At 49.5% G+C, this 27,123-nt stretch overlaps 3 protein-coding genes and 1 pseudogene across 3 annotated transcripts in view; 3 read left to right on the forward strand and 1 right to left on the reverse strand.

Moving 5' to 3' along the window:
- Positions 1–27,123, forward strand: part of LOC105882024 (immunoglobulin lambda-1 light chain-like) — a 273,592-nt gene that overhangs the window by 185,551 nt on the left and 60,918 nt on the right. The window lies entirely within an intron of this gene.
- The window catches only part of LOC105879363 (immunoglobulin lambda-1 light chain-like), a 215,853-nt gene that overhangs the window by 110,852 nt on the left and 77,878 nt on the right, over positions 1–27,123 (forward strand). The window lies entirely within an intron of this gene.
- Positions 1–27,123, forward strand: part of LOC105862512 (immunoglobulin lambda-1 light chain-like) — a 190,389-nt pseudogene that overhangs the window by 96,702 nt on the left and 66,564 nt on the right.
- On the reverse strand, positions 10,341–13,396 carry LOC105869622 (melanoma antigen preferentially expressed in tumors-like). Its single transcript, XM_075996727.1, has 3 exons — positions 13,101–13,396; positions 12,082–12,690; positions 10,341–11,003 (listed from the first exon to the last, which is right to left on the reverse strand). The coding sequence occupies exons 1-3, from the start codon at positions 13,394–13,396 to the stop codon at positions 10,427–10,429; spliced, it is 1,482 nt and encodes a 493-aa protein (XP_075852842.1). The 3' UTR covers positions 10,341–10,426.

The following is a 27,123-nucleotide window of genomic DNA, read 5'->3' on the forward strand; positions in this document are numbered from 1 at the left end:
TCTAGTTTCCTACGAAGTGTTTCCACCAAGTGAATTTCCAATTTGGCTTGCTTTAAGCTTTTCCCTTTGCAGCAACATTGTAATAAAACTTACACAAATGCTCCCAACTAAATCATCTTGGTTTTTCTTTTCTTTTTTACAGCAGTAATAAAAGCTATTTTTCCAATAAAATGTTATTGTTTATGTCTAAACATTATCTATAAAAATGTATATCTACATAATTTTATCAGTTCTGTATTATTAATAATTATAATGCTAACACAATCAAAAAAATTGAGATTTATGCTTCCAGAAAATAATTAATAACTTTAAATTTTTAATTTATTTATGTATTTTGGTGTAAAGAAATATGAGAGGGCAAACAACAAAAGACTTTCAAGAATAAAATATATCACATTATCACAAAATCCTATGGAGCAAGTGGACTAGAGTGGAAGATTAATGGAGAAAGTATATTAATAATAGCTTAAATGTTCTCCGTTGGATGTGGAGGCTCATGCCTGTAATCCTAGCCCTTTGGGAGACCAAGGCAGGAGGATTGCTTGAGACCAGGAGTTCAAGACCAGTCTGAGCAATACAGTGAGACCCTGTCTATACAAGAAATTAAAAAAAAAAAAAAAAAAAAAAAAGTAGCTGGGTATACTACAGAGAAGTTTAAAAACTTGCCCAAAGTCACACAGTAAATAACATCCACAATTTGAACTGCGGCAGTGTGACTGTGGGCCCTAGGCTCTTAGTCCCTAAAGTTCATCTCTCAAAAAACTCCGTTTGCTAGACACGATGCAAAGTTCTGGGGCACAGAGGTAAATGGTGAGCTACCTCCCTGTATTATCGTGACCAGTCAGTGAAATAACGTGTGCAAAACAGTTTGTGCCCCCATGATCCCTGTCCCCTGGTGTCCCTGCCCTTCTCACAACGAGCAGGGCACCAGCAGGATAGCGGGGCGTGATGGTGTGTGATGTCCAAGCCTAGGTCGTACAAAACGCTCGGCTTGCTGTCTTACATCTCCGCTCTGGGGGAAGCCAGCTAGCTGCCACGTCACGCGAACACTTCAGTGGCACATAATCTTCAACTGGAAGAGCTCAGTCATGTAATCTGTATTGTAGACTGGTCTAATTTTTCACCTAAAAGCTTATAAACACCTCTTTGAAGATAATAAACCAAGGTCTATGAAGAACGCTGAATTTTTGTGCATCTGGCTTGATCACCAGAAGTTTGGCAGCTTTCGGTGCCTGATTCTCTTCATTCTCAAAGAATGAGATCAGTGGTGAACTATTGAGAATGTTCTATACAAATCTTCATGTCACAATGAAAAAAAACTTTCTTTTTTTTTTTTGAGACAGAGTCTCACTCTGTTGTCCGGGCTAGAGTGCCGTGGCATCAGCCTAGCTCACAGCAACCTCAAACTCCTGGGCTCAAGTGATCCTCCTGCCTCAGCCTCCCAAGTAGCTGGGACCACAGGCGTGCGCCATCACACCTGGCTAATTTTTCTATTTTTAGTTGTCCAGCTAGTTGTTTTCTATTTTTAGTAGAGATAGGGTTTTGCTCTTGTGCAGGCTGGTCTCTGAACTCCTGAGGTCAAGCAATCCTCCCACCTAGGCCTTCCAGAGCGCTAGGATTACAGGTGTGAGCCACCACGCCCAGCCAAAAAAAAAGTACTTTCTAGTGCTGAGTGTAACTAAAGAATGAACTGTAAATGGATTATTGTCCACCCAGGTATCCGAGAGAGTACTTAATATAATGATCATCTGGAGAATAATATTAGAATTCTGCAGAGAGACAGAGCTGATAGAATAGATATCAGTATAGCTACATGAGAGAAGATTGTTAGGAAAATTGGCTCATATGATTAGAGAGGCTGGGAGGTCCCATGACAAGCCATCTGCAAGCTGGGGACCCTAGGATGCAGGCAACATGGCTTAGCCTAAGTTCAAAGGCCTCAGAACCAGGAAATGTGATGGTGTAACTCTCAGTCCAGTGACGAAGGCCTAAGAGCCCAGGGGGCCACTGGTGCACATTCTGGAGTTGAAAGACCAGAGACCTTTGAGTTCTGATGTCCAAACAGGAGAGGAAGAGTGTATCCCAGCTCCAGAAGATAGCGTGACACATTCACCTTTCTTCTGTTCTTGTTATTTCCAGTCCCAGCCATTGAACAGTGCCTGCCCATGTTGAGGGGGGATCTTCCCTGTTTAGTCCACTCAAACTCACACGCCGATCTCTTCTGGAAACACGCAGACACACCCCAAAATAATGCTCTACCAGGTTTCTAGGGATCCCTTAATCCGGCCAAGTTGACATCTAAAATTAACCATTATAAGGGGGTATATTCAATGAAAGTGGCCAAAATTGCCTGGTAGAGCCTCCACGTACTTGTACTCAACATGTGTGCTCTTGGGATTCAATACGTGTATGCTCAAACAATGGTATCCGTTATTCCACATTAAAAGTTCTGGAATAGTGGAGCACTATGGTCTGAATGTGTCCCTACAGAATTCATGCTGGGACCTAAGACCCAAGGTGATATTAAGAGGTGGGGCCTTAGGAGGTGATTAGGCCATGAGGAGTCACCCTCGGGGATGGATTAATGTCCTTATGAAAGAGGCTTCACGCAGTGGTCATCCTTTTTGCCTTTCTGCCCCTTTGCCATGTGAGGATGCGGCAACAAGGCTCCCTCTTGGAAGCAGAGGGCAGCCCTAACAAACACTGAACCTGTTGGCACTTTGTCTTGAACTTCCCGGCCTCCAAAACTGTGAGAAATAAATTTCCTTTTTCTTTTTTTGAGACAGAGTCTCGCTTTGTTGCCTAGGCTAGAGTGAGTGCCAAGACGTCAGCCTAGCTCACAGCAACCTCAAACTCCTGGGCTCAAGCGATCCTCCTGCCTCAGCCTCCCGAGTAGCTGGGACTACAGCCATGTGCCACCATGCCCGGCTGATTTTTTCTATATATACTAGTTGGCCAATTAATTTCTTTCTATTTATAGTAGAGACAGGGTCTCACTGTTGCTCAGGCTGGTTTCAAACTCCTGACCTCGAGCAATCCGCCCACCTCGGCCTCCCAGAGAGCTAGGATTACAGGCGTGAGCCACCGCGCCCGGCCGAGAAATAAATTTCTGTTCTTTGTAAATTACCTAGTCTCAGGTATTTTGCTATAGCAGCACAAACAGACTAAGACAGGGAGCTATAATCTCAGGTTCTCCTCTATTCCCCGGGCCCTGCTGCCTGAATTGCATTTCCGTAAGTTGCCATAAGAAGGTCCCAGGAAATGAAGTGAAATGTGTGCGGGTAACCTCACGCCGGGGGGCCAGTCTATTGGGGATCGCAGTCACACTCCATGGTCCTCTCTCACTATGATCCAGTCCCTCGGCCCTCATGTCTTTCCAAGGACTGCTGGGAGGAAGGGAACCACATTACCTTAGGCTCTAGGGTAGTGCTCCCCAAGCTTTTTGGCACCAGGACCATTTTCATTGAAGACAATTTTTTCACAGACTGGGGAAATTGGGGATAGTTTCGGGATGATTCAAGCCCATAACATTTATTGTGTACTTTATTTATATTATTATTATACTGTAACATATAATGAAATGATCATACAACTCACTAGGTTGGGGACCCCTGCTCTAGGTATCCCCAGCATCCATTAATAGCACAGAAACTAACATATACAAAATGTTAAACCTTTGTTTATTTGGCTAATGGCTCATAAACTGTTGGATATTTGTTACTGTATAAATTAACAAACCAGCATACCTTCCTACCCTTGACTCATCTTTTTACTTTCTATGGGTTATTATCCACGACTAGACTAATCCGGCTGCATAGCCTGGGCCCCTTGCTCAGTGAGCAGGAAGATTCAATAGCAATAGCAATGACATGCAAATCAGATTCATCTCTGCCCTGATCCATTTTGGCTCTTTTAAGGGATTGTGTGGAAACACTTCTCTATCCCTCAACTAAAACAATAGCAGAGCTGATCTAGGAAAAATAAAAAAGCAAATGGATGGCCTGGTGCGGTGGCTCACGCCTGTAATCCCAGCACTTTGGGAGGCCGAAGCAGGAGGATCACTTGAAGCCAGGAGTTTGAGACCAGCCTAGGTAACATAGCAAGATCTCATGAAGAAAGAAAGGAAGGAAGGAAGGAAGGAAGGAAGGAAGGAAGGAAGGAAGGAAGGAAGGAAGGAAGGAAGGAAGGAAGGAAGGAAGGAAGGAAGGAAGGAAGGAAGGAAGGAAGGAAGGAAGGAAGGAAGGAAGGAAGGAAGGAAGGAGAGAAAGAGAAAAATTAGCCAAGTGGTGGCATGTGCCTGTAGTCCCAGCTGCTCAGGAGGCTGAGGCAGGAGGATCGCTTGAGCCCAGGAGTTTGAGGCTGCAGTGAACTATGATTGCACCACTGCACTCCAGCCTGGGAGACAGAGCAAGACCCTGTCTCAAAAAACAAAAGCAAATGCAAATGGAGCTGACGGATCTAGATGAGGAAAACACAGATCCATCCCTTCAAGGGGTGCACAACGCTGACTAAGCACCCTGTGCGCTAGCATAAAGCTGCGGAAGCTGCTCATTCACCAGGGCCGCGGGAGCAGGAGCAGCGGAGGTCCGACAGGTACAGGATCCACTGGGCGCTGACCGGCACGTCTCACGTGAAATCCAGCTCTGGCAAGTTCAGGGTGCTCCCAGGGCCGACAACCGCACTTCTCTCCACAGGCTGCAGCTTCCTTCGTCACAGACTCAAGGACCCATGCCTCTGCCCCACTTTCCTGGGGACTGGAAGGGGATTCATTGGGGAAACTTCCAACAGATGTTCTGCTGGCAACTGCTTTGTTCTGCGGCCTGCTGAGGTCTGGCCTTCTTATCTTATGTTTCTTTGTTATGTTTTGTTTTGAGACAGAGACTCGCTTTGTTGCCCAGGCTAGAGTGAGTGCCGTGGCGTCAGCCTCGCTCACAGCAACCTCAAACTCCTGGGCTCAAGCAATCCTTCTGCCTCAGCCTACCGAGTAGCTGGGACTACAGGTGCATGCCATGACGCCTGGCTAATTTTTCTGTTTTTAGTAGAGACGGGGTCTCACTCTTGTTCAGGTTGGTCTTGAACTCCTGAGCTCAAGCAATCCTCCTGCCTCGGCCTCCCAGGGTGCTAGGATTACAGGCCTGATTCCCTATGCCCAGCCTCTGTCCTATTTTCTTCTCATATCAATGTTTCCTAGGTGCCATAAATCCAATCTGCTTGTTTGCCAAACAGATCCGGTGTCTCCAGGGTGACAGCTAATACCAAACAACCTACTGTGTGTGCCACACTCCCTCCCGCCTTATGTAGCAACATGCCTGGAGACAGTCCCCCGCCTCCCCGTCAACAAGGCCTTCATATGTGTGACCCCTGCCACGGGGAGGCAAGATCTGCCCCCACCGTTGCATGGCTATCCCTACTGAACAGGTCTCTCTGCAGCCAAACTCACTTTTAAAAAACTCATTGCATTGATACCATGCCTCTTTGAATATTTTTATTCCAAAGTCTGAAATCTGAATAAGGTTTTTCAGATTCATCTTTATTTTTTTATTTTTTTCTTTTAGCGTATTATGGGGGCACAAGTGTTAAGGTTACTTATATTGCCCATGCCCCCCTCCCCCCTCGAGTAAGAGCTTCAAGCATGTCCATCCCCCAAATGTTGCACATCTTACTCGTTGTGGTTGTATATACCCATCCCCTCCTCCCCCCTCCCACCCTCCCACCCACCCGATAAATGTTACTTCTATATGTCCACTTAGGTGTTGATCCGTTAATACCAATTTGCTGGTGAGTACATGTAGTGCTTGTTTTTCCATTCTTGAGACACTTCACTTAGTAGAATGGGTTCCAGCTCTATCCAGGAATATACAAGCGGTGCCATATCACCATTGTTTCTTAAAGCTGAGTAGTACTCCATGGTATACATATACCACATTTTATTAATCCACTCATGAACTGATGGGCACTTGGGTGTTTCCACAGCTTTGCGATTGTGAATTGTGCTGCTATAAACATTCGAGTGCAGGTGTCTTTTTCATAAAGTGACTTTTGATCTTTTGGGTAGATGCCCAGTAGTGGAATTACTGGATCAAATGGTAGATCTACTTGCATTGCTTTGAGGTATCTCCATATTGCTTTCCACAGAGGTTGAACTAGTCTGCAGTCCCACCAGCAGTGTAGGAGTGTTCCTCTCTCTCTGCAACCACGCCAGCATTTGTTGTTTGGGGACTTTTTGATAAAGGCCATTCTCACTGGAGTTAAGTGATATCTCATTGTGGTTTTGATTTGCATTTCCCTAATGATTAGAGATGTTGAACATTTTTTCATATGTTTGTTGGCCATTACTGTGTCTTCTTTTGAGAAGTTTCTGTTCATGTCCTTTGCCCATTTTTTGATAGGGTTGTTTGATTTTTTTCTTGCTGATTTTCCTGAGTTCTAAATAGATTCTAGTTATCAGCCCTTTATCAGATGTGTAGCTTGCAAAAATTTTCTCCCATTCTGTGGGTTGTCTGTTTGCTCTCTTGACAGTTTCTTTGGCTGTGCAGAAGCTTTTTAATTTCATTAGGTCCCATTTGTTTATTTTTGTTGCTGTTGTAATTGCCTTTGGGTCTTCTTCATAAATTCTTTGCCTAGGCCAATGTCTAGAAGAGTATTTCCAACATTTTCCTCTTGAATTCTAATAATTTCACACCTAAGGTTCACGTCTGTTACCCAGCGTGAGTGGATTTTTGTGAGAGGTGAAAGGTGTGGGTCTTGTTTCAGTCTTCTATATGTGGCTATCCAGTTTTCCCAGCACCATTTATTGAATAAGGATTCTTTTCCCCAGTGTATGTTTTTGTCTGCTTTGTCGAAGATTAGTTGGCTATATGAGGATGGTTTTATATCTGGGTTCTCTGTTCTGTCCCACTGGTCAATGTCCCTGTTCTTGTGCCAGTAAAAAGCTGTTTTAATGACTATAGCCTTGTAGTATAGTTTGAAGTCTGATAAATTGATACCTCCTATTTTGTTTTTATTGCCTAGGATTGATTTTGCTATACGGGGTCTTCTCTGGTTCCATATGAAGTATAAAATTATTTTTTCTATATCTGTGAAAAATGATGATGGTATTTTGATAGGGATTGTATTGACTCCGTAGGTCACTTTGGGTAGTATAAACATTTTAACAATGTTGATTCTGCCGACCCATGAGCATGGTATATTCTTCCATCTATTTAACTGATGCCACAAAGATACAAGATATAATTTATGAATACTACAAAGCCTCTATGCACACTAACTGGAAAATGTGGAGGAAACGGACAATTTCTTAGAAACACACAGTCTCCCTAGGCTCAAACAGGAAGAAATAGAATTCCTGAACAGACCAATATCAAGTACTGAAATTGAAACAGCAATAAAAAACCTTCCTAAAAAGAAAAGTCCTGGACCAGATGGTTTCACACTCGAATTTTACCACACCTACAAAGAAGAACTGGTGCCTATCCTGCAGAAATTATTCCACAACATTGAGAAGGATGGAAATCTCCCCAACACATTTTATGAAGTGAACATAACCCTGATACCAAAACCAGGAAAGGATGCAACAAAAAAAGAAAACTACAGACCAATATCCCTTATGAATATAGATGCAAAAATTCTCAACAAAATCCTAGCCAATCAAATCCAGGTGCTTGTCAAGAAAATAATTCATCACAAACAAGTGGGCTTCATCCCAGGGATGCAGGGATGGTTCAACATATGCAAATCAATAAATGTAATTCACCATATAAACAGAAGCAAAAACAAAGACCATATGATACTCTCAATGGACGCAGAGAAAGCTTTTGACAAAATTCAACACCCTTTTATGATAAGAACGCTCAACAAAATAGGCATAGACGGGGCTTACCTAAAAATGATATAAGACATATATGACAAACCCACAGCCAATATATACCGAATGGGGAAAAATTGAAAGCATTCCCACTTAGAACGGAACAACACAAGGTTGCCCACTATCTCCACTTCTGTTCAACATAGTGCTGGAAGTCCTCGCTACAGCAATCAGACAAGAGAGTGGAATTAAGGGCATCCAAATGGGAGCAGAAGAGATCAAACTCTCACTCGTCGCTGATGACATGATATTATACCTAGAAAACCCCAAGGAATCAACCAAGAGACTCCTCGATCTGATAAATGAATTTGGTAAAGTCTCAGGATACAAAATCAATACACAGAAATCAGAGGCACTCATATACGCCAACAACAGTAAAAGTGAGAACCAAATCAGAGACTCAATTCCCTTCAAAATAGCAACAAAAAAAATAAAGTACCTTGGAATATATTTAACTAACGAGGTAAAAGACCTCTACAGGGAGAACTCAGATTCATCTTTAAAATGAGGCCTGCAGATCAAATGAAGTCCTGAGAACTACAGGGCATCCTGCTTTAAAAGCAACATTTGTTTGTTTTCCTTCCTTACTTGCATCGTGTGCTGGACCATCCCAGTTCTGGGTACACTGATGTGTGCTTTACAGAGATGAGCCCAGGGAACCTCACTGCAACAATACGAGGTGCATATCATCCTTATTTTGCAGTTGAGGGACTCAAAGCTGAAGCGACACGATGCTTTGCCTTTGTTCTTCCTCCCTGGAGGACCTGTCCATTTTCTACACTTTTCCTCAAATCCCACACGTCCTGGCTTCCAGTTCTGGGAAATATTCCTGTATCTCGACTCTGCGTCAACTGATGCCAGGCAGGGTGTATCTTGGGAAAATAAGAGATCTTTTCATGGCCCTATTTTTTGGACATACGGTTGGTTATAATGATGTCTGCATTTTCTCTTCTCTCAGAAATGGCGAAGTGTGCCCCACAGGCTGATGGGCCCATTTCTGTGTCTTAAGGGGCTTAGTGTAGGAGGCTGGGAGTAGGGAACAGAAGGAAGAAGGGGAATGGCCAGGAGCTGCTGTGTGTGGCAGACAGGCAGTTACTGACGGTCAGCAAGGACAGCAGCATGGACAAGAGTGGCTAGCACTGAGCGAGAGGCCTCGGAAGGAGAAGTCAGGACCAGGCATGCTCGTAGTCAGGGCAACATCCAGGTGGAGCCTGCCCCTGGGCCTTGGTGTGTGGCCTTCTTCCCAGGTGACTTCTCTAGGAGGCTGTGCAGCAAGGGAGGTTGAGGTAGCCTAGTGGCATGGGAGTGTCAGCCAAGCCAACTGCCCGGGGGCCATAGGGTCCAACCCCGCAGTATGACCACTCCCTTGCTTTTGGATAGATTGTCCTGCAGAGCAGCCCCCACCCATCCCCAACTCTTAAGGCTGACATTCATCTTCTTCCCCTAAGTGTTCCCTAGGACCTGGCAAGGGTTTGTTCACTGCTGGGACCTCAAATCCAGGGTGTCACGCTGGCGCAGTTAGCTGATAAGGAGGGAGGTGGAATCTTTTAAGGAGAAAGTCATTTATTTTCTCACTGATAGGCCCACAAAAGGATGCCTTGTCTTTCACGTGGGATATAAATCCTGAACAAATATGATCTCAGTATTTTGATAAAAGGAATTTAGATATCTGTAACTGGCCACAACTGGTTAAATTCAAGGGCTGGGCCTGGTGGACGCACGGCTGGACACATGGCTTGGTGAGGTCCAGGAAGGCCCAGAGGCTCTGGCTCACGTGCAGGGCGGACGTCCCCCTCCAGTGCCGGGGACCCGACTTGTGGACAGTGAAGCCCTATGCTGGCACAGCCAAAGGCCAGGGATGGAGGCTTGTGTATCTACCAGAACCTGGAGTACCGTGTCCAGGGTCTCTATAGGGTTAGCAGTGAGGGCCCCGTAAAGAACCCTTCCCTCCAGCAGCGCTCACTGTGGCTACTTGGTATGTTCCAGGCCGTGAGGATGCATCTTGAATGCTCTGATCCACTGAACAGCAAGAAATACGCAATGAGGTCGCAGAAGTCCCAGAGAGAAAACCAAACAGAGGGAAGGACACATGGTGCCATAAGATCTGGGGACAGAACCGCACCCCATCTAGTATGTGAGCATCAGGATGCCCAGTGCCTTCTTAATCAGTCATTGGAGATTCCTGAGGTTTCACTGGAAAAGCAGGTTAAAATACCAAAGAGGACACCAGATGGTTTGCACTGAAGTTCCCTTTATTTCTGACAATTTCTTTACAGTCATCCATGCAAGGATGACACCCACATGTACCTCCCAAGCCTGAATTCCCCTCTAGGAATTCAGATTCGTTTCTAACTCTATAGGATACATCTCCCCAAACATCCCATCAACTCAACAACTGCCCACCCTCCCCCCCCCCGCCCACTCCCCATATCACTTTTCTTTTTCCTGCCCACACTGAGCAGTTGTGTCAAACTATGGCTTCTGTGCTGCTTCAGCATGCACTTACATCCTGGGCTTCAGTGTCTAAGTGCCCAGAATAAAGCTTCTGACAAGTGCACCCAGCTAGGCAGGCATGAAACAGGGGCACAGGATGGGCTCCGGGTCATAGAAGGTCCTGTCCCCACAGCGAGGACAGGGGTTGGCGCTGAACCAGACCATGCCAGGCCGCCCTGACTCCTGCAGCATCCGCTTCAGCTTGGCGTGCAGGTAGGCAAGTCTGCCCAGGTGGAGGGTGCCCCGGGTGTCCTCGTAGCTCTCCAGCGGGGCGGGGTACAGCACGTGGCTGAGCCTGCTCAGCCCGATGGTGTGGTGCAGGAGGCGCTCCAGGACGGCCATGGAGATGGGGTTCCCGCAGAAGCTGAAGGTCGTAAGCTGGGAGCAGCGGCCCAGGGCAGGCAGGATGACAACAAACTGGGAGTCCATGATCCCACACTCATCTAAGTCCAGGTCCTGGAGGGTGGCAGAGGTTCTCTCCAGCAGAACTTGGAGGGGCTCAGGGCTTATATCGGTCAGGATGACGCCACTCAGACCCAGGTCCTTCAGCTGACTGATGCTGGGACACTGGGACAGACAGGTCAAGTCGGATTCTGAAAGCTGGCAGTTAGTTATCGAGAGGGTCTCCAAAGGGCTCTTCAGGCACCTAGGGAGAAACAGAGCGTTAGTGCTAGGAGCAATGGGGGAGGGGGGGGGCGGGCAGACTGCAGAGAGGCCTGTGTTACCAAAACCCAAAGTCCTCCCGAGCACGGTCAAGACACACGATGCCACGCTGCACTGAAGTGCACGCAGGTTCGGGTGGAGCCCTTGCCATGACTAATCTTCTGTGGATCTGGTCAAGCGAATGAACCAGCAAACACTTCCTCAGCTCATCTGTGAAGCAGAGTCCGACATACACCTCCCAGGCGTTGTGTGCAAGAATGGCGAGAGCCTGGCCTGATGCCTCAAGCAAGGCAGGCGCCGGTGAGTGGATTTTAGTATTCAGGGACACGGCTGACAATGCTTTCAACATGTGCTTCCTTCTGGCCCCTGCTTGGGCCCCGGCCTCCTCTACTGCTGTGTCGATGAGAAACGAATGGGAAACGTTCGGGGACGAAGTCGGCAACATCCCAAAGGGGCTGCCCGCCTGCAGGAGCTGCCTTAGACCTCTGCACCATCAGCAGCCCGTATCTATCACTCTTTATGATTGCTCACCCTTCCTTCCCTTCATCTCAACAATCCTGCACTTCTCACCTATTACCTGGAGTTCAAAATAAACCTTTACGGACAGGAAATTTGAGACAGGTTTGGAGGGAGAGGCTCCCGGTGAGAAAGCTAGTGGGTGCAGAGCGCACAACCTGAAACCTCACATGTGATGGGCTTTCCCTTCTTCCACGCCCTCCTCGCTTAGTTATTTGTGGTCATCTTCCTTTAAATGTCACTTCCTAAGGAAGAATTCCCAAAGCCACCCACGCCAGGCCCCAAGCCCCCAGCCCCATTATAGGGTTTTTCCTAGCAAGGAGTCGCTGTTAATAGCACCCATCCTAGTCTCTACCTCCCCCCTTTATCTGAGTAGTTACGTAATACCTTGCTTGGGGACAGAGAAGTAAACAAGACAATGTGACTTGCAGTGACACACTCACTCCTGCATTGTCTGCGGTGGGCATACAAAAGATGCCCATTGCTATTTACTGCAATGGAGAAGGGCTTGCTGTGGCCTGCAGAGACACCTCGCCATCCCTCACCTGAGCACCTGGTCCAGGCGGCCTTTGAGGAAGGAGATAGAGTCCAAGTAGAGCTCCTGGAGGTGGAGCAGACAATGGAACTGAGAGGTGAACTGGGCGACACACTGCTCCTCCTTCTCCGGGGACGTGGAGGACATGTGGATGTGGGAGAGGAGGAGTCTCTGCAGATTACTCATCCGGCCCAGGAGAGGAGAAAACTTCCCCAGGGTGGACAATTTCCAGGTGCAATTCACTTCCAAATCTTCGATGGAGTCCAGCTGCACCATGCTCAGGATCATCTTAATATTCTGCATGGGCATCGCAAATATCTTCAGCTTCTTACAGCACAGGTGCAGCAAACCCTTCTTCTGCTTCACTTTCTCAATGAGGTAGGTGAGCAATGCGTCTTGGGTGCCTTGCTTGAGGGACAGATCTATGACCACCTCCACAGGAGCCAAGGGCTGCTCCGCCGCCACCGAGCTTGAAGCATTCACTTTTTGCTTCTTCCTCACGGGCTGGGCCGCGGCTGGCTCCAGCCAGGAGCACACACCGAGCCTGGTTCCGGACCACACGGTCCAGAAGTCCTGATGAGCGTTTTTCCGTAAATCCAGCACGTGCAGCTTCCACCTCCTGCGGGGAAAGCAGGTCATCGGCTGAGACACTTTAAGATCAACTCAGAATAAAACCACGTTACGTGTCCCAGGATCTGGGCAAGAACCAGACGTCTGAGCTGCACGTTTACTCCAAACGCCAGACGCCAGTTGCCCCCTTTCCAACTGGGATCCTGGATCCTTCCCGGTCCCCACTTCCCGTACCCCTGGGAAGGAAGGTGTCTACATACATGCTCCTTCAGTCACCTCTGCATCTTAATCATCGCGCCACATCCAGAAGGCACTCCCAGAACGACCCCAGCAACGGCCACAAGCCTGCCTGGGCTTCCTCGCTGGCAGCAGAGCCTCCCGCCACCCTGGCTCCGCGCGCTCCCTGAGCCAGTCGCGCTCAGACGCGCAGGGCCCCACCGCCGGCTGGCTCGCGCCCACCTGGGGCGAACCTCCTGGGCAAGGAGCCCATCCAGCCCGTCCAGCGCAGCTTGGAAGATCTCCGGGGTAGGCCGCTGTTCCTTCATCAGTGCGCCCAGAGGGAGGCAGGCGAAGGGCCAGGCCTGCACCATGGCCTTCAGGGTCTCGCCGCGTCTCCCGAAGAAGGCCACCGCGAAGAGCGGCGGGAAGAGCTCCCCGGGCAGCTCCTCCAGAGCGGCGATGGCCAAGGCCTCATCCCTCAGCAGGCTCTGCCCCGCCAGCTCCAGGAGGCTCGGCGGGCTCATCCACACGCTCATCCTGATGAATATGCTCCGGAAGGAATCCCGAGGAAACTGGCAGGGACAAGGCACCCTCCTCAGGCCAAACGCGAACAACTCCGTCCTCTCCCCACCCTTCCGAGGGACCACCCCAGGGCCAAGGTCCCTGCACTGGCCACAGCAGGGAAGTCATCAGTCCACCCTGACTCCGCCCTGCCCTCGGTGGCCCAAAGCCACAGCCCTGCCCTCGGTGGCCCAAAGCGAGCATCTCGCTAAGCGTGGAGGAGACGGCGGGACGACCGCTGGCCCCACCCCACGCCCACCCACTGCGCCACTGAATTCTGGCCCCTGCCCAGTGAGTCCCAGGAGCCTGAGAGCGCACCCTACCCTATTCAGGGAAGAGTCCTGATGACCATTCAAGGACAATGGCAACAGGAGTGGCATGTGGCCCTGGACAGCCTCCTCCTCAGCTCCAATAAGGCAGATGAGAAAGGTAAGGCACACCCCCCATGGGTACCAACGTATTTCTTTAAAAATTTCAAATGAGAGGCTGTAAAGCAATGTAACAGTATTACACAGCCTTCGGAAGTAAGAGATTAAAAAATACAAATTCTGAGCTGTGCATTTTAACGTGTCTGTTTTACGTATATTGGAATTACCATCTTGATATGGACTTCGGGGGAGGAAGTACTTCACGGTAGAACAAAGCCTCCACTCCTTTTTTTCTTCAAAATGTTATTTTTTGGCTGGGCGTTGTAGTTCACGCCTGCTATCCCAGTGCTTTGGGAGGCCGAGGCAGGAGGATCGCTTGAGATCAGGAGTTAGAGACCAGCCTGCACAAAACAGAAAGACCCTGTCTCTATAAAAAAATAAAAAATTAGCTCGGCGTGGTGGCTCACGCCTGTAGTCCCAGCTACTCGGGAGAGGCTGAGGCAGGATGATCACTTAAGCCCAGGAGTCCACTCCAGCCTGGGTGACAAAGTTAGACCCAACCTAAAAAAAAATAAATACATAAGTGTTTTTTTAACTGACAAAAAATTATATATAATATACAACATCCTGCTTCGAAATATGCATACATCATAAAATGATTAACTTAAGCTAATTAACATATGTATTACTGCACATATTTATATAAAATCTCTTAGCAATTTTAGCTTACAATCTCTTAGCAACTTTCAAGTATACAATGCATTGTTATTAACTATGGTCACCAGAATGTATACCAGATCGCTCTCTTGAAAAAGCCTCTTCTCTTTTTTTTAAGCTTTTAGTTGGGGAAAAATAGCCTAACTAGTAAAATCACAAAACTATAAATCATACAAACTGTAATTAATGAATATGCACTAAATATTTAAAATGTAATCAAGTAATATCCCAGCTACATGTCTTCTATTTCCCAAAAAAGCTATTTGAAGAAACTACTTTAAACATCTATAAAATGGTAGAAAATCAAAATGTCTGGGACTCAACACAAAGAAATGATACATGTTTGTATATCCTCGTTACCATAATTTGATTATTACACACTGTACACATATATCAAAATGCCACAGGTACCCCATAAATATGTACTATTATATATCAATAAACAAATAAATCCTAAAACCAACAACATGTTTGGGGTTAAGGCAAAATTACATGTAGAGGAAAGCACAAAACCTGCTCATTTGTAAAGAAGGAAGAGCGTCTACGCAGCGCTGGCCTGCGCGGCCCGTGGAGACGCTGGCTGACAGTGAGGGCTGACTCTGGATGACAGCGACCGCCTCCGGCTCGGCTCACCAGACCCAGGCGTGGCGCTGGGAGCCGTCTGCTCAGACCTCCGGGGGATTCCACAGCATTGGCTCCAGCGCTCTGGCCTCTGGGTCGGTCCTCTGGCCCCCAGAAGCTGTTGCAGGCCCTTTCAGGCCGGCACACAGCCCCCCAGCCCCACGCGGCCAAGGGGAGAGCGCCATCTGATTACATCACCCGATCTCCATCCAGGGAATCCTGGTTTGGTTTTTACTTTCTCCAGATTCAAAACTGATTGAATTGTATGTGCATTCATGGAAGGGAAAAAAAAGAGGGTGGGGGGGACCCATGTAAATCCCCAAGTCACAAGTTGTCACTTATACTTGATGCTCCCTAACACAGCCAACCATGTGCCCACTCAGGGAGGACAGAGGTCCAACTGAGGGATGCCTGGTCTTCCTGACCTTGAAGGTCACGGAGGTTGGGTCAAAATGACAACTAGCACCTGGCTAGGAGAAAGGGCGGGCGTTTGTGATGGGACCGAGTGGATGACCAAGACAAGGTAAAGCATGCTCTGCTGGGGGAGCTGAAAGACTCTGGTCTACACGGAGTTGAGAAAGCAAGAGGGGAGTGGCCAAGAAACAGGGCAGGCCCAGTAAACCCAAGGCCATCACTGAGGCAGGGAGGGCCATCCAATTTTCCTCCCTCCCTGGACGGCAGCTTTTCTTCCCAGAAAGTCAGGATCCTCTCAGCCAACAGGCTTGAGAAGACTAAATCTAGGAATGTGGGCTGGGAGGGGCCACAGGGTAATATGGCTGACCTAGGACAGCAACGTTTTCAACTCTGAACGCCACTGAGGGATGAGATCTGTGGATTCTTTGGGAACTTGGAGCCACAGAGAGAAATAAGCATGGAACGAAAGCACAGATCCTCGTCATCAAAGAAGCTACCAGAAGACCTTGCCTTTAGAGCTCGGTGTCCTCCTCCAGATCCGGACTGTTCACAGGCAGCAGCTCAGACCCAGGCATTTCCCAGAGGCCTTTACCCGAACACGATCTCCAACCGCCCCTTCCCAAGTGTAGGTGATAACTGACGTTTCCTCGATCCTCGGCAACAGCTGACACAAACGCAGCCTCATAAGGGTCCTTCTCGTCCCCTCAGCTTCGCAGGCCAGAGGCTCAGATGGGAGAGGCATCGGACACGCCACGGATTAAATTCATTTTCTTCTCTCTCTCTACTACCTTTTCCCTCACAAAATTTGAAGCTACGTTTAGCATTTAAGGATCTGCCAGTTTTTATTCCCATCCTGGGCTGGCTCACACACTGGTTCTCTGGAAGTTTCAGAACACCAGAGAATTCTCCAGGCCACTCTCCGTCCCGTGCACGGTGATGCCCCCACGGTTCTTGTTCTCCACTGGCCAGGATCCAGCTGGGACTGTTTCGGGGCCTGGCTGCGTCGGCCCTGGCCTGGGTGAGGAGGCTGGGAGTCCCTGAAGGATGTTTTCCATTCTGGCATTTTCTGGAAACTGCTTTCTCCAAATTTCTACCCTCAATCCTAACAACAGCCTTTGTGAAAGCTGTGTCAAACTGGACTGTGTTCTACAGGCTTTACTTTAACTCCCAAGCAGATGAGTTTACTAATCGGCTGCAGGAGACAGCGATTAGTAACCAAGGCCAAGGTCCATGTCCCTGACCACTGAGCACCCACTGGGCACAGAAGAGGTGGTGGCAGTTCTCATTCAGAACCTCAAATAACCTTCATGGAAAATCTAAAGTTCACTGCCATTTTCATTTTTAGCCCGGTGAACCTGAGACTCTGTCAGGGTAAGGACCTGCTCAGATCCATGCAGGGAGTAACTGGTACCCGCGTGCGAGGGGTTTAGATGGATGTGTGTCTCCACCCCCTCCAAAAGAGCTGGCTGATAGACTTCATGTGAACCACGGGAGAACAGGAAAGTTGCACAAGTCTATAAAAGCTTGGGAAGTTTCTACGGGATCCCAGCTTCCAGGAGACCCAAGGAGGCCAGAGGAACCATGATGAAGTGTAAGATGAACACTGTCCCCGTGAGGCAGAGGACACTTCTCTGCCCACCTCTATGCTGTGATGGAGGAAGGAGCACATCTGCTCAGGGGTGCTGTCCTTCCTCCCAGTATCGGTGAGCAGTGAAAAAACAGGCTGGCTGGACACGGAGGCTCAGGCCTATAATCCCAGCACTCTGGGAGGCTGAGAAAGGAGGACTGCTTGAGGCCAGGAGTTTGAGACCAGCCTGGGCAATGTAGCAAGACCCCATCTATATTAAAAAAAAATCCTGTGGCCCAGCAGAACTCCCAGGGTCCAGGCATGGATTTAGGGGACACTTCTGCTATGTCCTGGTCACTGGTTCTCACAGTCCTTGTTGGCTGCACAGGTAAGAACAGCCTCTGAGCTCATCTTGGGGGTGTCCTGCACCCCCTCTTCCAGTCACAGAACCCCAGTGGGGATCCCCAAGCATGTTTCTGTGCTACTGGTTTGCCAGGGTGGCCCTCTCATCTGCAATCCTGCAATATCAACTCACCTCCCCTATTGCCTGGGACGTGGTCTAGATGCTGGGAGACCCCCCTCCACTGCCATTTATAAAAATCAAAGAATTCTTCCCAATCCTACTGAGCTATTTTGGAGAATACAAGCCAGAAGGTGTAGGGAAAAAAGCCCGGCTGTTCTTCTGGATCCAAAGAGGCACGGGGAATGCAGGAGGACGCCCCTTCCTGGGCTCCGCAGGAAGAAGACCCTAACAGCTGGGTCTTCTGTTGAGAGGCCTGGCGACCAGTCCGGACGCCAGCAGCTGTCCCGTCTCAGCCGCTGCACAGACAAGATTCCACCCGGGATCCAGGACGTCTCTGTTATCCCCAGAGTCAGGTCTCTGATACATTTTGCCCTAGTTGCCTTTTTAAAAATCTAAGGTCTCTGTTGACCCTTCCTGTCCCCTCTCTAGTACTCAACAGGCTCTGGGGCACTTCAGAGCCAGTAATCTCCAGACCTACACATGGTAAGGTCACCTGGGTCCAGCCAGTTAGTCCCAAGAGATGTGCCTTTCGCGGCATGCTGGGAGGGGAAGAGTCTGGCGACTCACTCCAGGCTGGGGGGAGCAGGGGGACTCAGGAAGGAAGAGGGGCGCCGGGCAGGGAATGAATGGCCCAGAGGAGCAGATGTGGAGCCAAGAGTGAGATGGAAGGAGGGAAATGGCAGCAGAGGAGGCCAGGTCTTCTGGCTCTCATGGAACTGTGTCCCTTAAAGGCTGGGGACTTGTGCCTGAGTCCAACTAGGGACACTATGAGCCTAGATTTGGGGAGTGGGAGTGTCCTGAAGGCCTGATTTGTTTGCCCTGGCCTGGGTGAGCTGCTGGTGGGGGTGGCTGTCCCCTCGTGCCCACTCCAAGGGCAGAGGCAGTCCAATGGAGTATGGGGTAGTGAGGGGAGGGAGAGAGGGGCGCACAGATGCTGGTGGCAAAGATGAAGGAGAGGTTGGGGGGGGGGTCCAGTCTTGGCATTTGTCCCGGAGGATTGAGCTTTGGGACTTTTGCACTTTCTCCTCCTCCTCCCTCACCATAGCCTTATCAGACTGTGAGGACTGTACTTTTCAGGAAAGAGCAGGAGAGAATGGAATCTGATACCATGTCCCTGTCATTCAACTGACCCTAAATCTCCAAGCCACAGGAAGGTCATGGTGGCTGGGAGTAAAAGCAGGGAGCGACAGGCTGTCTGGCACTTTCCAGTGGAACAAAGAAGGGTAGCAGTGAGTCTCAGGCACGAGCCTCACATTTCACTTAAAAAAACATCTTCTGGGTCCTTGCAGGGGCACTCAGGCAGGCCGGCCCTGGGGACACGTTCACTGGCGAGTGTCTGGTACAGCTGATCCTCTCGCCTCCATTTACTCAAAAACTCTTACTGATTCAGGGAACATCAACTGTTATTCTGGGTGACAAGAAGGAACACCCAGTGACGAAGTCATGGTCTTCCTCTCAGGGTAGGTCTGAGGCCTGGACCTCACATTCTGTTGAGCAGATCAACGAGAATCAAGCTGAAAAATACATTAATTACAGCTGACCTTGCTTTGCAAGGCAGAGCAGGGCCACAAAAAAGACTGTGCAAGTGGGAATTGTGCAAAGCAATCTTAACAGCCACAGGTAAAGTTAAGATTTTCCCGTGGCCATTAAAATGATTTTTTTTGTCAAAGCACTGAGAACTCTATTAGTTATAAATGTACACAGAAATTTTGAAAAGAAAAACTAATTGAGTACACTGTGATTTTAAATACTGAGAATGAAAATGTTTTTGCTGCTTTGTAAAAAAAAAAAAAAAACTATATTTTTGTAGGGACAGGGTCTTGCTCTTGCTCAGGCTGGTCTCAAACTCCTGACCTCAAGGGTCCTCCCACTTCAGCCTCCCAGAGTGCTAGGATTACAGGCGTGAGCCACCACGCCCAGCCTGCTTTGTAAAAAAACTTATTGAGAGTAGTAACTTTCGATACGAAGTAGAAGCGGGCACATTTCCTATGCCTTGGTGAATTGTCACGCTTCATTCCAAGTTTGGATCATCTTCCAACAATTTACCCTTGTACTTTCTATGTTGTGACATAAAAAAGGTATTCTGAGAGGGACTTTTAAAAAATATTTGTATTGTTTTTTTTAGAGACAGGGTCTTGCTCTGTCACTCAGGTTGGGGGTACAGTGGCATGATCATAGCTCACTGCTGCCTAGAACTCCTGGGCTCAGGTGATCCTCCCACCTCAGCCTCCTGTGTAGCTGTGACTACAGGTGTGCTCCACCATTCCCAGCTAATTTTCCTAATTTTTTGTAGAGACAGGGTCTTGATATATTGCCCAGGCTGTTTTACAGCCTCCCAAAGTGCTGGGGTTACAGGCGTGAGCCACTGCGCCCAGCTGAGCGTGCCTTTAACATGAAGATTGTTGCCACCGTCGATCTCTCTGGGACACCTTCAATCTTCATCCTTCTAGTCATAACCTTTTTTCTTTATTTACTCTTCTCTGAGAGCTGTGGGATGTGAGCGTGAAGCTGGTGGAGCTGGACACTGTATCACAATGACACAGTGAAATAATTCCTCATGTCTGGCAGAGCTAAAAAAGTGACCCAAACATTTTGCTTTCCTGGTATTATTAGTTCTTTTCTTAAGACGTGTAGCACTAGCAGTGGGTTTCCATTGCTTCTTCCTTTCCGGGTGCAGTAACTGATGCTCAGAAGCGTGAATCACATGACCTGAGTCACCAAGTAGGCCATGGGAGGTGACATGGGAACACAGCCCCTGGGCTCCTGGTCGAGGGCCCCCTACAGCCGCACACTTGTGCCAGCCTGCTGTGTGTGCGCCCGGAGAAGCTGAGTTGGAAAAGACGCCTCACTCTCTCAGTCTGAGTGTGGCCACCGTGGAGACAGTCAGGCAGGAGAGCAGCAGGCTTCATTTAGCGAAGTCCCTCACGGCAGCAGTCCAAGGGTGCAGCAGGTCTGGGTTCAGCCCAGTTCCCTGGGCCCTCCAGGCCTTCCAGGAGGGGGAAGGGGGACATGATATTCCAGCGGGAAATCCTGAAAGGCCGGCGCTCACTTGCAGAAGCTCCTCAGCCCAGCTGCTCTGTCTCCCTGGGGCGCCAGACTCAGAGCAACTCTGGGGACACGCCTCCCCAGCCCGCCTCCCCTGGCCAGCCACGAGGCAGCAAATGCGCTGGTGAGGCCTCACCCACAGGGGCTGCAGGGGAGCCCCTCAGACACTGGCGCAGGCATGAGGAGGGCTGAGGGAGCCCAGCCCAGCCCTGGGGCACCGCGTCCTCCTTGCTCTCTGCACAGGGGAGAAATCCAGAGGGGACCTTCTGGCAGACCAGGGCTGACCCTCCAGTCTTCCCAAGCTCCTGTGAGGCCATGACCCTGCCGGCTCCTCTCAGCATGCCCTGACATAGCCATTCTCAGAGTGTGGGGCTGTGAGACACCAGCCCCCACCGCCTGCTCTGGGGGCAGCAGCAACACGGGGAGTTAAAGCAGGTGTCCTAATGCCAACGGCACCTGCGCGCTGCCCCACACCCAACCCTAGTTGATTCTTATAAAAAGATAATGGGACAAATGAAATGCTCTTTTGGGGAAAATGACTTGAGAAAATAAAGGTGGCTCCTGCTTCTTCCTCTTCCCGTGAGGGGCCTCAGGATGCAGCTCCCTCTGGCTCCTCAGCAACAAGGACAGGTGACAGGGTTTCTCCGCGCCGGAGACGGCTCAGGGGGCCACCTTACCTGACGACGTCTTCCGTCCACTCTGGTCCAGTTCAGTCTGGCCTCAGGCCCTCCAATGCTTGGTTTTGCGGGTCTCAGTCACGCGTTTCCACGCACATCTGAGAGCAATAACCAAAACGCTCCCCACACAAGGAGACTTTTCTAACACATGTATGTAGGGGACAGTGGCCTCCCGCGCAAACGGCAGCGCATACTGCTGGGGAAACGGACAACTGGAGACTGGATCCTGATCTTTTAGGCGGACTCTCTTCATCTCCAAACCTGAGCACCAGCGCCCAGCCACAGTGACCCTTCCCGCGACGACACTGCCCACCGTCCCGCAGCTACATTTCTGGCCCTGTCCGGGAAGCCCAGGCCGTGGCCGAGCCGCCGCCCCCACGTCCCGGCACCTCCTGCGGGGCCGATTCCTAGCGCAGCACCCCCATTGCAAATGCACACCCCATCCGCTCAGCCCAAGCCGCAAAGACGCCTCGGTTCGGGGAATTTTCACGGCTAAAACCCGCAACTGTGGCCAGTTTTCCCGAGCAGGTGGCCCGGGCCGAGCCGGGTCGCGCACGATTACTTCGTCCGGTCTTCGACTCTATCCTGTGATAACCCATTCTCAGACGGAAAACGGGGCCCCTGGGAAGCGGGTGCTACCGGGAGGAGGGCAAGGCCACCCCGCGGGAAGGTGGAGAAACAGGGGCTTGCACTCACGTCTTTCTCGGACCCGCGCACCCCGCCACGTGCTCGCGCCGCCGGGTGGGAAGCACCAGACCGCGACCGCGCGCCGGGCGGCGGGAGGGGCGGGGGACAGCCTCCTCGGCCAATCCGGGTCCGCTTTCCTTCCGGGCAAATCTCACGAGATCAGGGGGTCGACCCGGGAGTGCAGAAGGGGGTTTTCAAGGCCTGGGAAGGGTGGAGAGAGTTGGAGGGGGGAGGGGGAGGTTGGGCACACGGGAAAGCGGGAGGGGGCAGGAGAGGGGTGGCGCCTATGGCCACACCGCGGAACACAGGGGTGGGGGTGGAGGTAGAGGATGGGGGAAAGTGGGGGGGAGTTGGGGGTGGGGGATGGGGATTGCAGGGCTGGGATGGGGAGGGAGAGGTCGAGGTCTGGACTCCCTCCTCCCTGCAGGGCCTGTGCTTCCAGCGTCCCCTTGCCCTGGGCGCGATGCGAGTGCGGGGTGCAGAAGCCAGCCCCGGGGTCCCCTGAGCTAGGGTCCTGGCCCAGCCCACCTCCCTCCCACGACGCTGCGTGGCCGGCCCAAAGCCCCCTACCTCCTGGCCCTGGCCCACTTACGTAACCCCCGGGGCTGAAAAACGCCGCCCGCCGGCAATTCAGCTAACGGCGCCCTCTCCCTAAAGTGCTTTCCTCAGTCTTCCCCTGGGGCTTGGTTTTCCAGAACTTTCTCCTAAATCCTCCCGCGCTCCCTAGTCCGTGAGATTACGTGGAAGAGAAATGTGTTTGCGCCGCTCCCCTCCCCCAAGCCTTCCAAGGACGTCAGCCGTCGCTTTTACCAAAGTCAGGGCTTCTCCTCTCTGTCACCAACCAACACCTTGGACAAGTCCCGCCGGGGGAGCGGGTCGGGGAGGTCCGCGAGGTCCAGCAAGGCGCAGGGCCTGGTCTCGGTCAACCAGGGCTGACCCTGATCCCCCCGAGCTTGCGTCCCGGGCCAGCAGGGGGCACCGAAGCCCGGCGTGAGCAGGGACTGAGGCAAGGCCCAGGTTTGGGCGCCTGTTTCCTCCCCGTCCCTCTAGGGCGAGGAAGTCAGGCTTCTGGAGAGGCGGGAGGATCTTTCCTGGTGAAGGGAGGCGGGAGGCCCCATTCAAGGCCATCCCCCCGTGGGGATCTTTTGGAATCCTTGAATTTACCTTTGTCAGTCAGGCCTGGGAAGTACTCAGCCACCACAATTTGTGTTTTTCTAAAAGGGGTTTGGCGTGGAGTTGGGTCTGATACTGTGTCCCTGTCATCTGGCCCCAAATCTCCTGCCACAGGTCATGGTAGCTAAGAGCAAGAGCAGATCTGCCCTGCCATTGCGCCAGACTTCCTCCTGCCCGTGAACTAACAGAGCTTCAGGTTCCCAGCTGCACAGAGGAACGAATGAACGAACTAATGAATACATAGGTACATACACATGAAGTCATTGCACTGATCCCTCTTGGACCTGCGATTGTCACATAGGACAGGGCTTATAAAAAGCTTTATTTTCACCTGGAAATGGAGACTATCAGCCTCCTCCACCCTCCTCTCTCCTGATGCATTCAACAAACATTTGTTCTTGAGTGGGTAGTGCATGCAACACTCAGGGATTTAGCAGTCTGTGGCCTTATAAGGTTTAGGGTGAAAACAAATGAAACAAAAACCTACAAAACAAGAAGACCATTGTTTTAAAGTGGCAATTGTAACTCATTCTCTGCAGAAATCGAATAGGCTGGTAGGAAAGTTACAAAGGCAGGCGGACACCAGGCAGGGTTGCTTGAGACTCCTTTTCTGAGACCCCAGCAGGAAGCGGCCATAGGAGCTTGAAGGGATTGAGCTCAGGGTGTGGGGACAGGCCGCACAAATCCTGATGTAGTGAAATGCTGATGAGGCAGAGGGGAGGCTGATGAGAAGGCAATGGATGGATTGCATCGTGTGGGACTTGAAGAGGAGATCCATTTAAATATTGTGCATTGTAATTTTCACGATCTGATTGCTGTCACTCCACTGCAATCCGCGTGTGAACAATGAGCTGGAGAGGAGCAAATGTGGAGGAGGGGAGAGAAGTGAGTGAGCAGGACCTTGGTTTGGGCTCACAGGACAAACAAAGCATGGTGGTAGAGGTCCACAGAGGAGGAGGGCGGATGGGAAGAAGTCATGGTGTAGGCAAGTTGCAGGGCATGAGGGAGAGAGGAGAGTGGAGGATGACTTCAGGGTGTCAACTCGGCCAGACAGGGCTGGTCCTTTCTTTTATGGTGATGGGTGTGTTAAAGCTGCAAATCTCAGGATGAACTCACTCTCTGTCAAACCCAAGTAAACCAAAGTCTGGAGAACACAAAGTGGGAGCTCATGTTTACATGTCTGAGATAAAGACTGTGTCAGGACTTTTAAAAATAATCCGCTAGCACAAATTCTTTCTTTAGGACTGCAGCAATTCAGGTAAGATGCTCTCAAAAAAGACCTGCCTAGTAACAGCATCTCCACCGATGAACTTTGACACCAGCTCTGGCTTTGCGTTTCCAAAACCAGTGATCTCTATTTCCAAACAGCTATGTGAACTTCTCCTTTGATGGGATTAAGACCACTGGGATTTAGGGATGCTATGTCTGAGGTTGTGAGAGGAGAGGAGGTGAAGGAATTGCCTGAGCAGAAGCCTGAAATAATTGCAGATGTTAACTGCCTAGTTTGGGGACACATGTCAGCGATCTGGGAGTACAGCAAAGCATGCTCCAACCTAAGAGCCTAAGGGGTCTCATGCACGAAAAGCCGCAGGCGGCCTGACATGAAAACTTCTCATGGCTGTAGAGGTAGCTTGCAATGTGTCAGCAGGGGAGAAGAGCCTCAAGGCTTCCATAGTGTTTGAACCGTGGGCCAAGCTCCTCTCCCTGTCTCTCAACAATGCCTCAGTTAGCGTAAAACCAGTCTCCTCATGGAAAGCATGTAGTTTCCTTGTTCCTTGATCAAATGGGTCACAGCTATTGACATTAAAGATTGATATCTTGGGATAAAATCAGTTTACCTTGATCAAAAAGGTTGTACCAACTAAAGAATTATGTGTTTTTCACTTCTAGAAAGGAGAAGGAAATTAGCTAGGACACCTTGGGATTTTGGAGGGAGCCCTGAAACCTTTGATCATTGTATTCTGTGATTTTTTTTCACACGAGATCATTGTATTTTGCAACATGGCAAAGAGAATAAAAAGCAAGTGCAGGCCAGGCGCGGTGGCTCACGCCTGTAATCCTAGCACTCTGGGAGGCCAAGGCGGGCGGATTGCTCAAGGTCAGGAGTTCAAAACCAGCCTGAGCAAGAGTGAGACCCCGTCTCTACTATAAATAGAAAGAAATTAATTGGCCAACTAATATGTATAGAAAAAATTAGCTGGGCATGGTGGTGCATGCCTGTAGTCCCAGCTACTTGGGAGGCTGAGGCAGGAGGATTGCTTGAGCCCAGGAGTTTGAGGTTGCTGTGAGCTAGGCTGATGCCATGGCACTAACTCTAGCCTGGGCAACAAAGTGAGACTCTGTCTCAAAAAAAGCAAGTGCTAGGTTTCAGTCACTGCCACCTTGGCACCAGAGTGCTGGTGGTCCCCTGACCTCCCCTCTGTCTTGTTATTTCTGTGTCTATGTTTTTGTTTCTCTCATCTCTTGCAACACAGTCGGCCAGGGGACCCTATCTTTATTGGGGACATCATGAATCCCAATGCTCCTTTTTCCAATGAAAGCTTCCCTTTATCCTCCTCTCTTCACACTCATCTGTGCCTTGCTGTAGCTGTGAATCTCGGGTTATAATCTTCTTTGCTAATTCCTGAATAAATTCAACGTATTTGAAGATATTTTTTCTATTGGTGGTTCTTTTTTGTTGACAGTTGGAACCGAAGAGCAAAAGTGTGAGGGCAAACATAAAGTGATTTGCTAAGCTCCTGGTCCTTTTTTGGACAAGACACACAAATAACAGTGAGATATTTGTAATATTTAACTTTTTTCCCAGCTTTATTGAGGCATAATGACAAATAAAAATTGTATATATTCAAGGTGTACAACGTGATGATTTGATACACATACTGATTGTTTGATGATTGCTACAATCAAATTAGTTTTTTTGTTTTTTGGTTTTTTTTAGACAGAGTCTCACTCTGTTGCCCGGGCTACAGTGCTATGGTGTCAGCCTAGCTCACAGCAACCTCAAACTCTTGGGCTCAAGCAATCCTTCTGCCTCAGCCTCCCGAGTAGCTGGGACTACAGGCATGTGTCACCATGCCTGGCTAATTTTTTATATGTATTTTTAGTTGGCCAGTTAATTTCCTTCTATTTTTAGGAGAGATGGGATCTTGCTCTTGCTCAGGCTGGTTTGGAACTCCTGACCTTGAGCAATCCTCCCACCTCGGCCTCCCAGACTGCTTGGAACAATCAAATTAGTTAACATAATCTTCACCACTCAGTTAGCATTGTGTGTCTGTGTGTGTGTGTGGGGGGGTGAGGACGCTTAAGATCTCCACTCATAGCAAATTGCAAGAAAATAATAGTGTTATTAACTGTAGTTGTCATGCTGTACATTAGATCACCAGGACTTAGCATCTTAAAACTAAAGTTTTGTGCCCTTTGACCAACATCTCTCCATCCCCTGGATCCCCAGTCCCTGGCAACCTCCATTCTCCTCTCTGCTTCTATGAGTTGCACGTTTTTAGACTCCACATATTAGATCATATAGTATTTGTCTTTCTTTGTCTGGCTTGTTTCACTTAGCATGATTCCCTCCAGATTCAGCCATGTTGTTGAAAATGGCAGGATTTCCTTCTTTTCTACGAGTGATGATGTCTGTCTGCAATATTTGGAAGCAAAATGCAGGTCACATGAATGATTATCTAATGTAATTCTAGTCATGTGAAATTGTATATGAATATAACATTCATTTATCCATTGCTTCAAGTTCTTCACAATCTTACACCATATTCCTGGGGCTCTGCTGGGCCTGGAATGGGGAGTGAAGATTACAAGGGCCACACTCTCCAGAGATATATGCTGGGGATATTTGTGGTGTCTTCCTGTTTGTATTTAATCTCCCAGGGGTCCTTTGAGCTTCTTGTACTTGGAT

This window comes from Microcebus murinus, chromosome 22, assembly GCF_040939455.1.
Source record: "Microcebus murinus isolate Inina chromosome 22, M.murinus_Inina_mat1.0, whole genome shotgun sequence".
Lineage (NCBI taxonomy): Eukaryota > Metazoa > Chordata > Mammalia > Primates > Cheirogaleidae > Microcebus > Microcebus murinus.

What these genes read in the sequence shown, in the direction of transcription:
- LOC105869622 (XM_075996727.1), bottom strand. Translation starts at nt 13,396, where the DNA reads ATGAGCGTGTGGATGAGCCCGCCGAGCCTCCTGGAGCTGGCGGGGCAG. An exon ending in GCCCAGGAGGTTCGCCCCAG is followed by an intron (nt 12,691 to 13,100) that starts GTGGGCGCGAGC and finishes CTTTCCCCGCAG; the next exon opens with GAGGTGGAAGCTGCACGTGC. An exon ending in CGCCTGGACCAGGTGCTCAG is followed by an intron (nt 11,004 to 12,081) that starts GTGAGGGATGGC and finishes GTTTCTCCCTAG; the next exon opens with GTGCCTGAAGAGCCCTTTGG.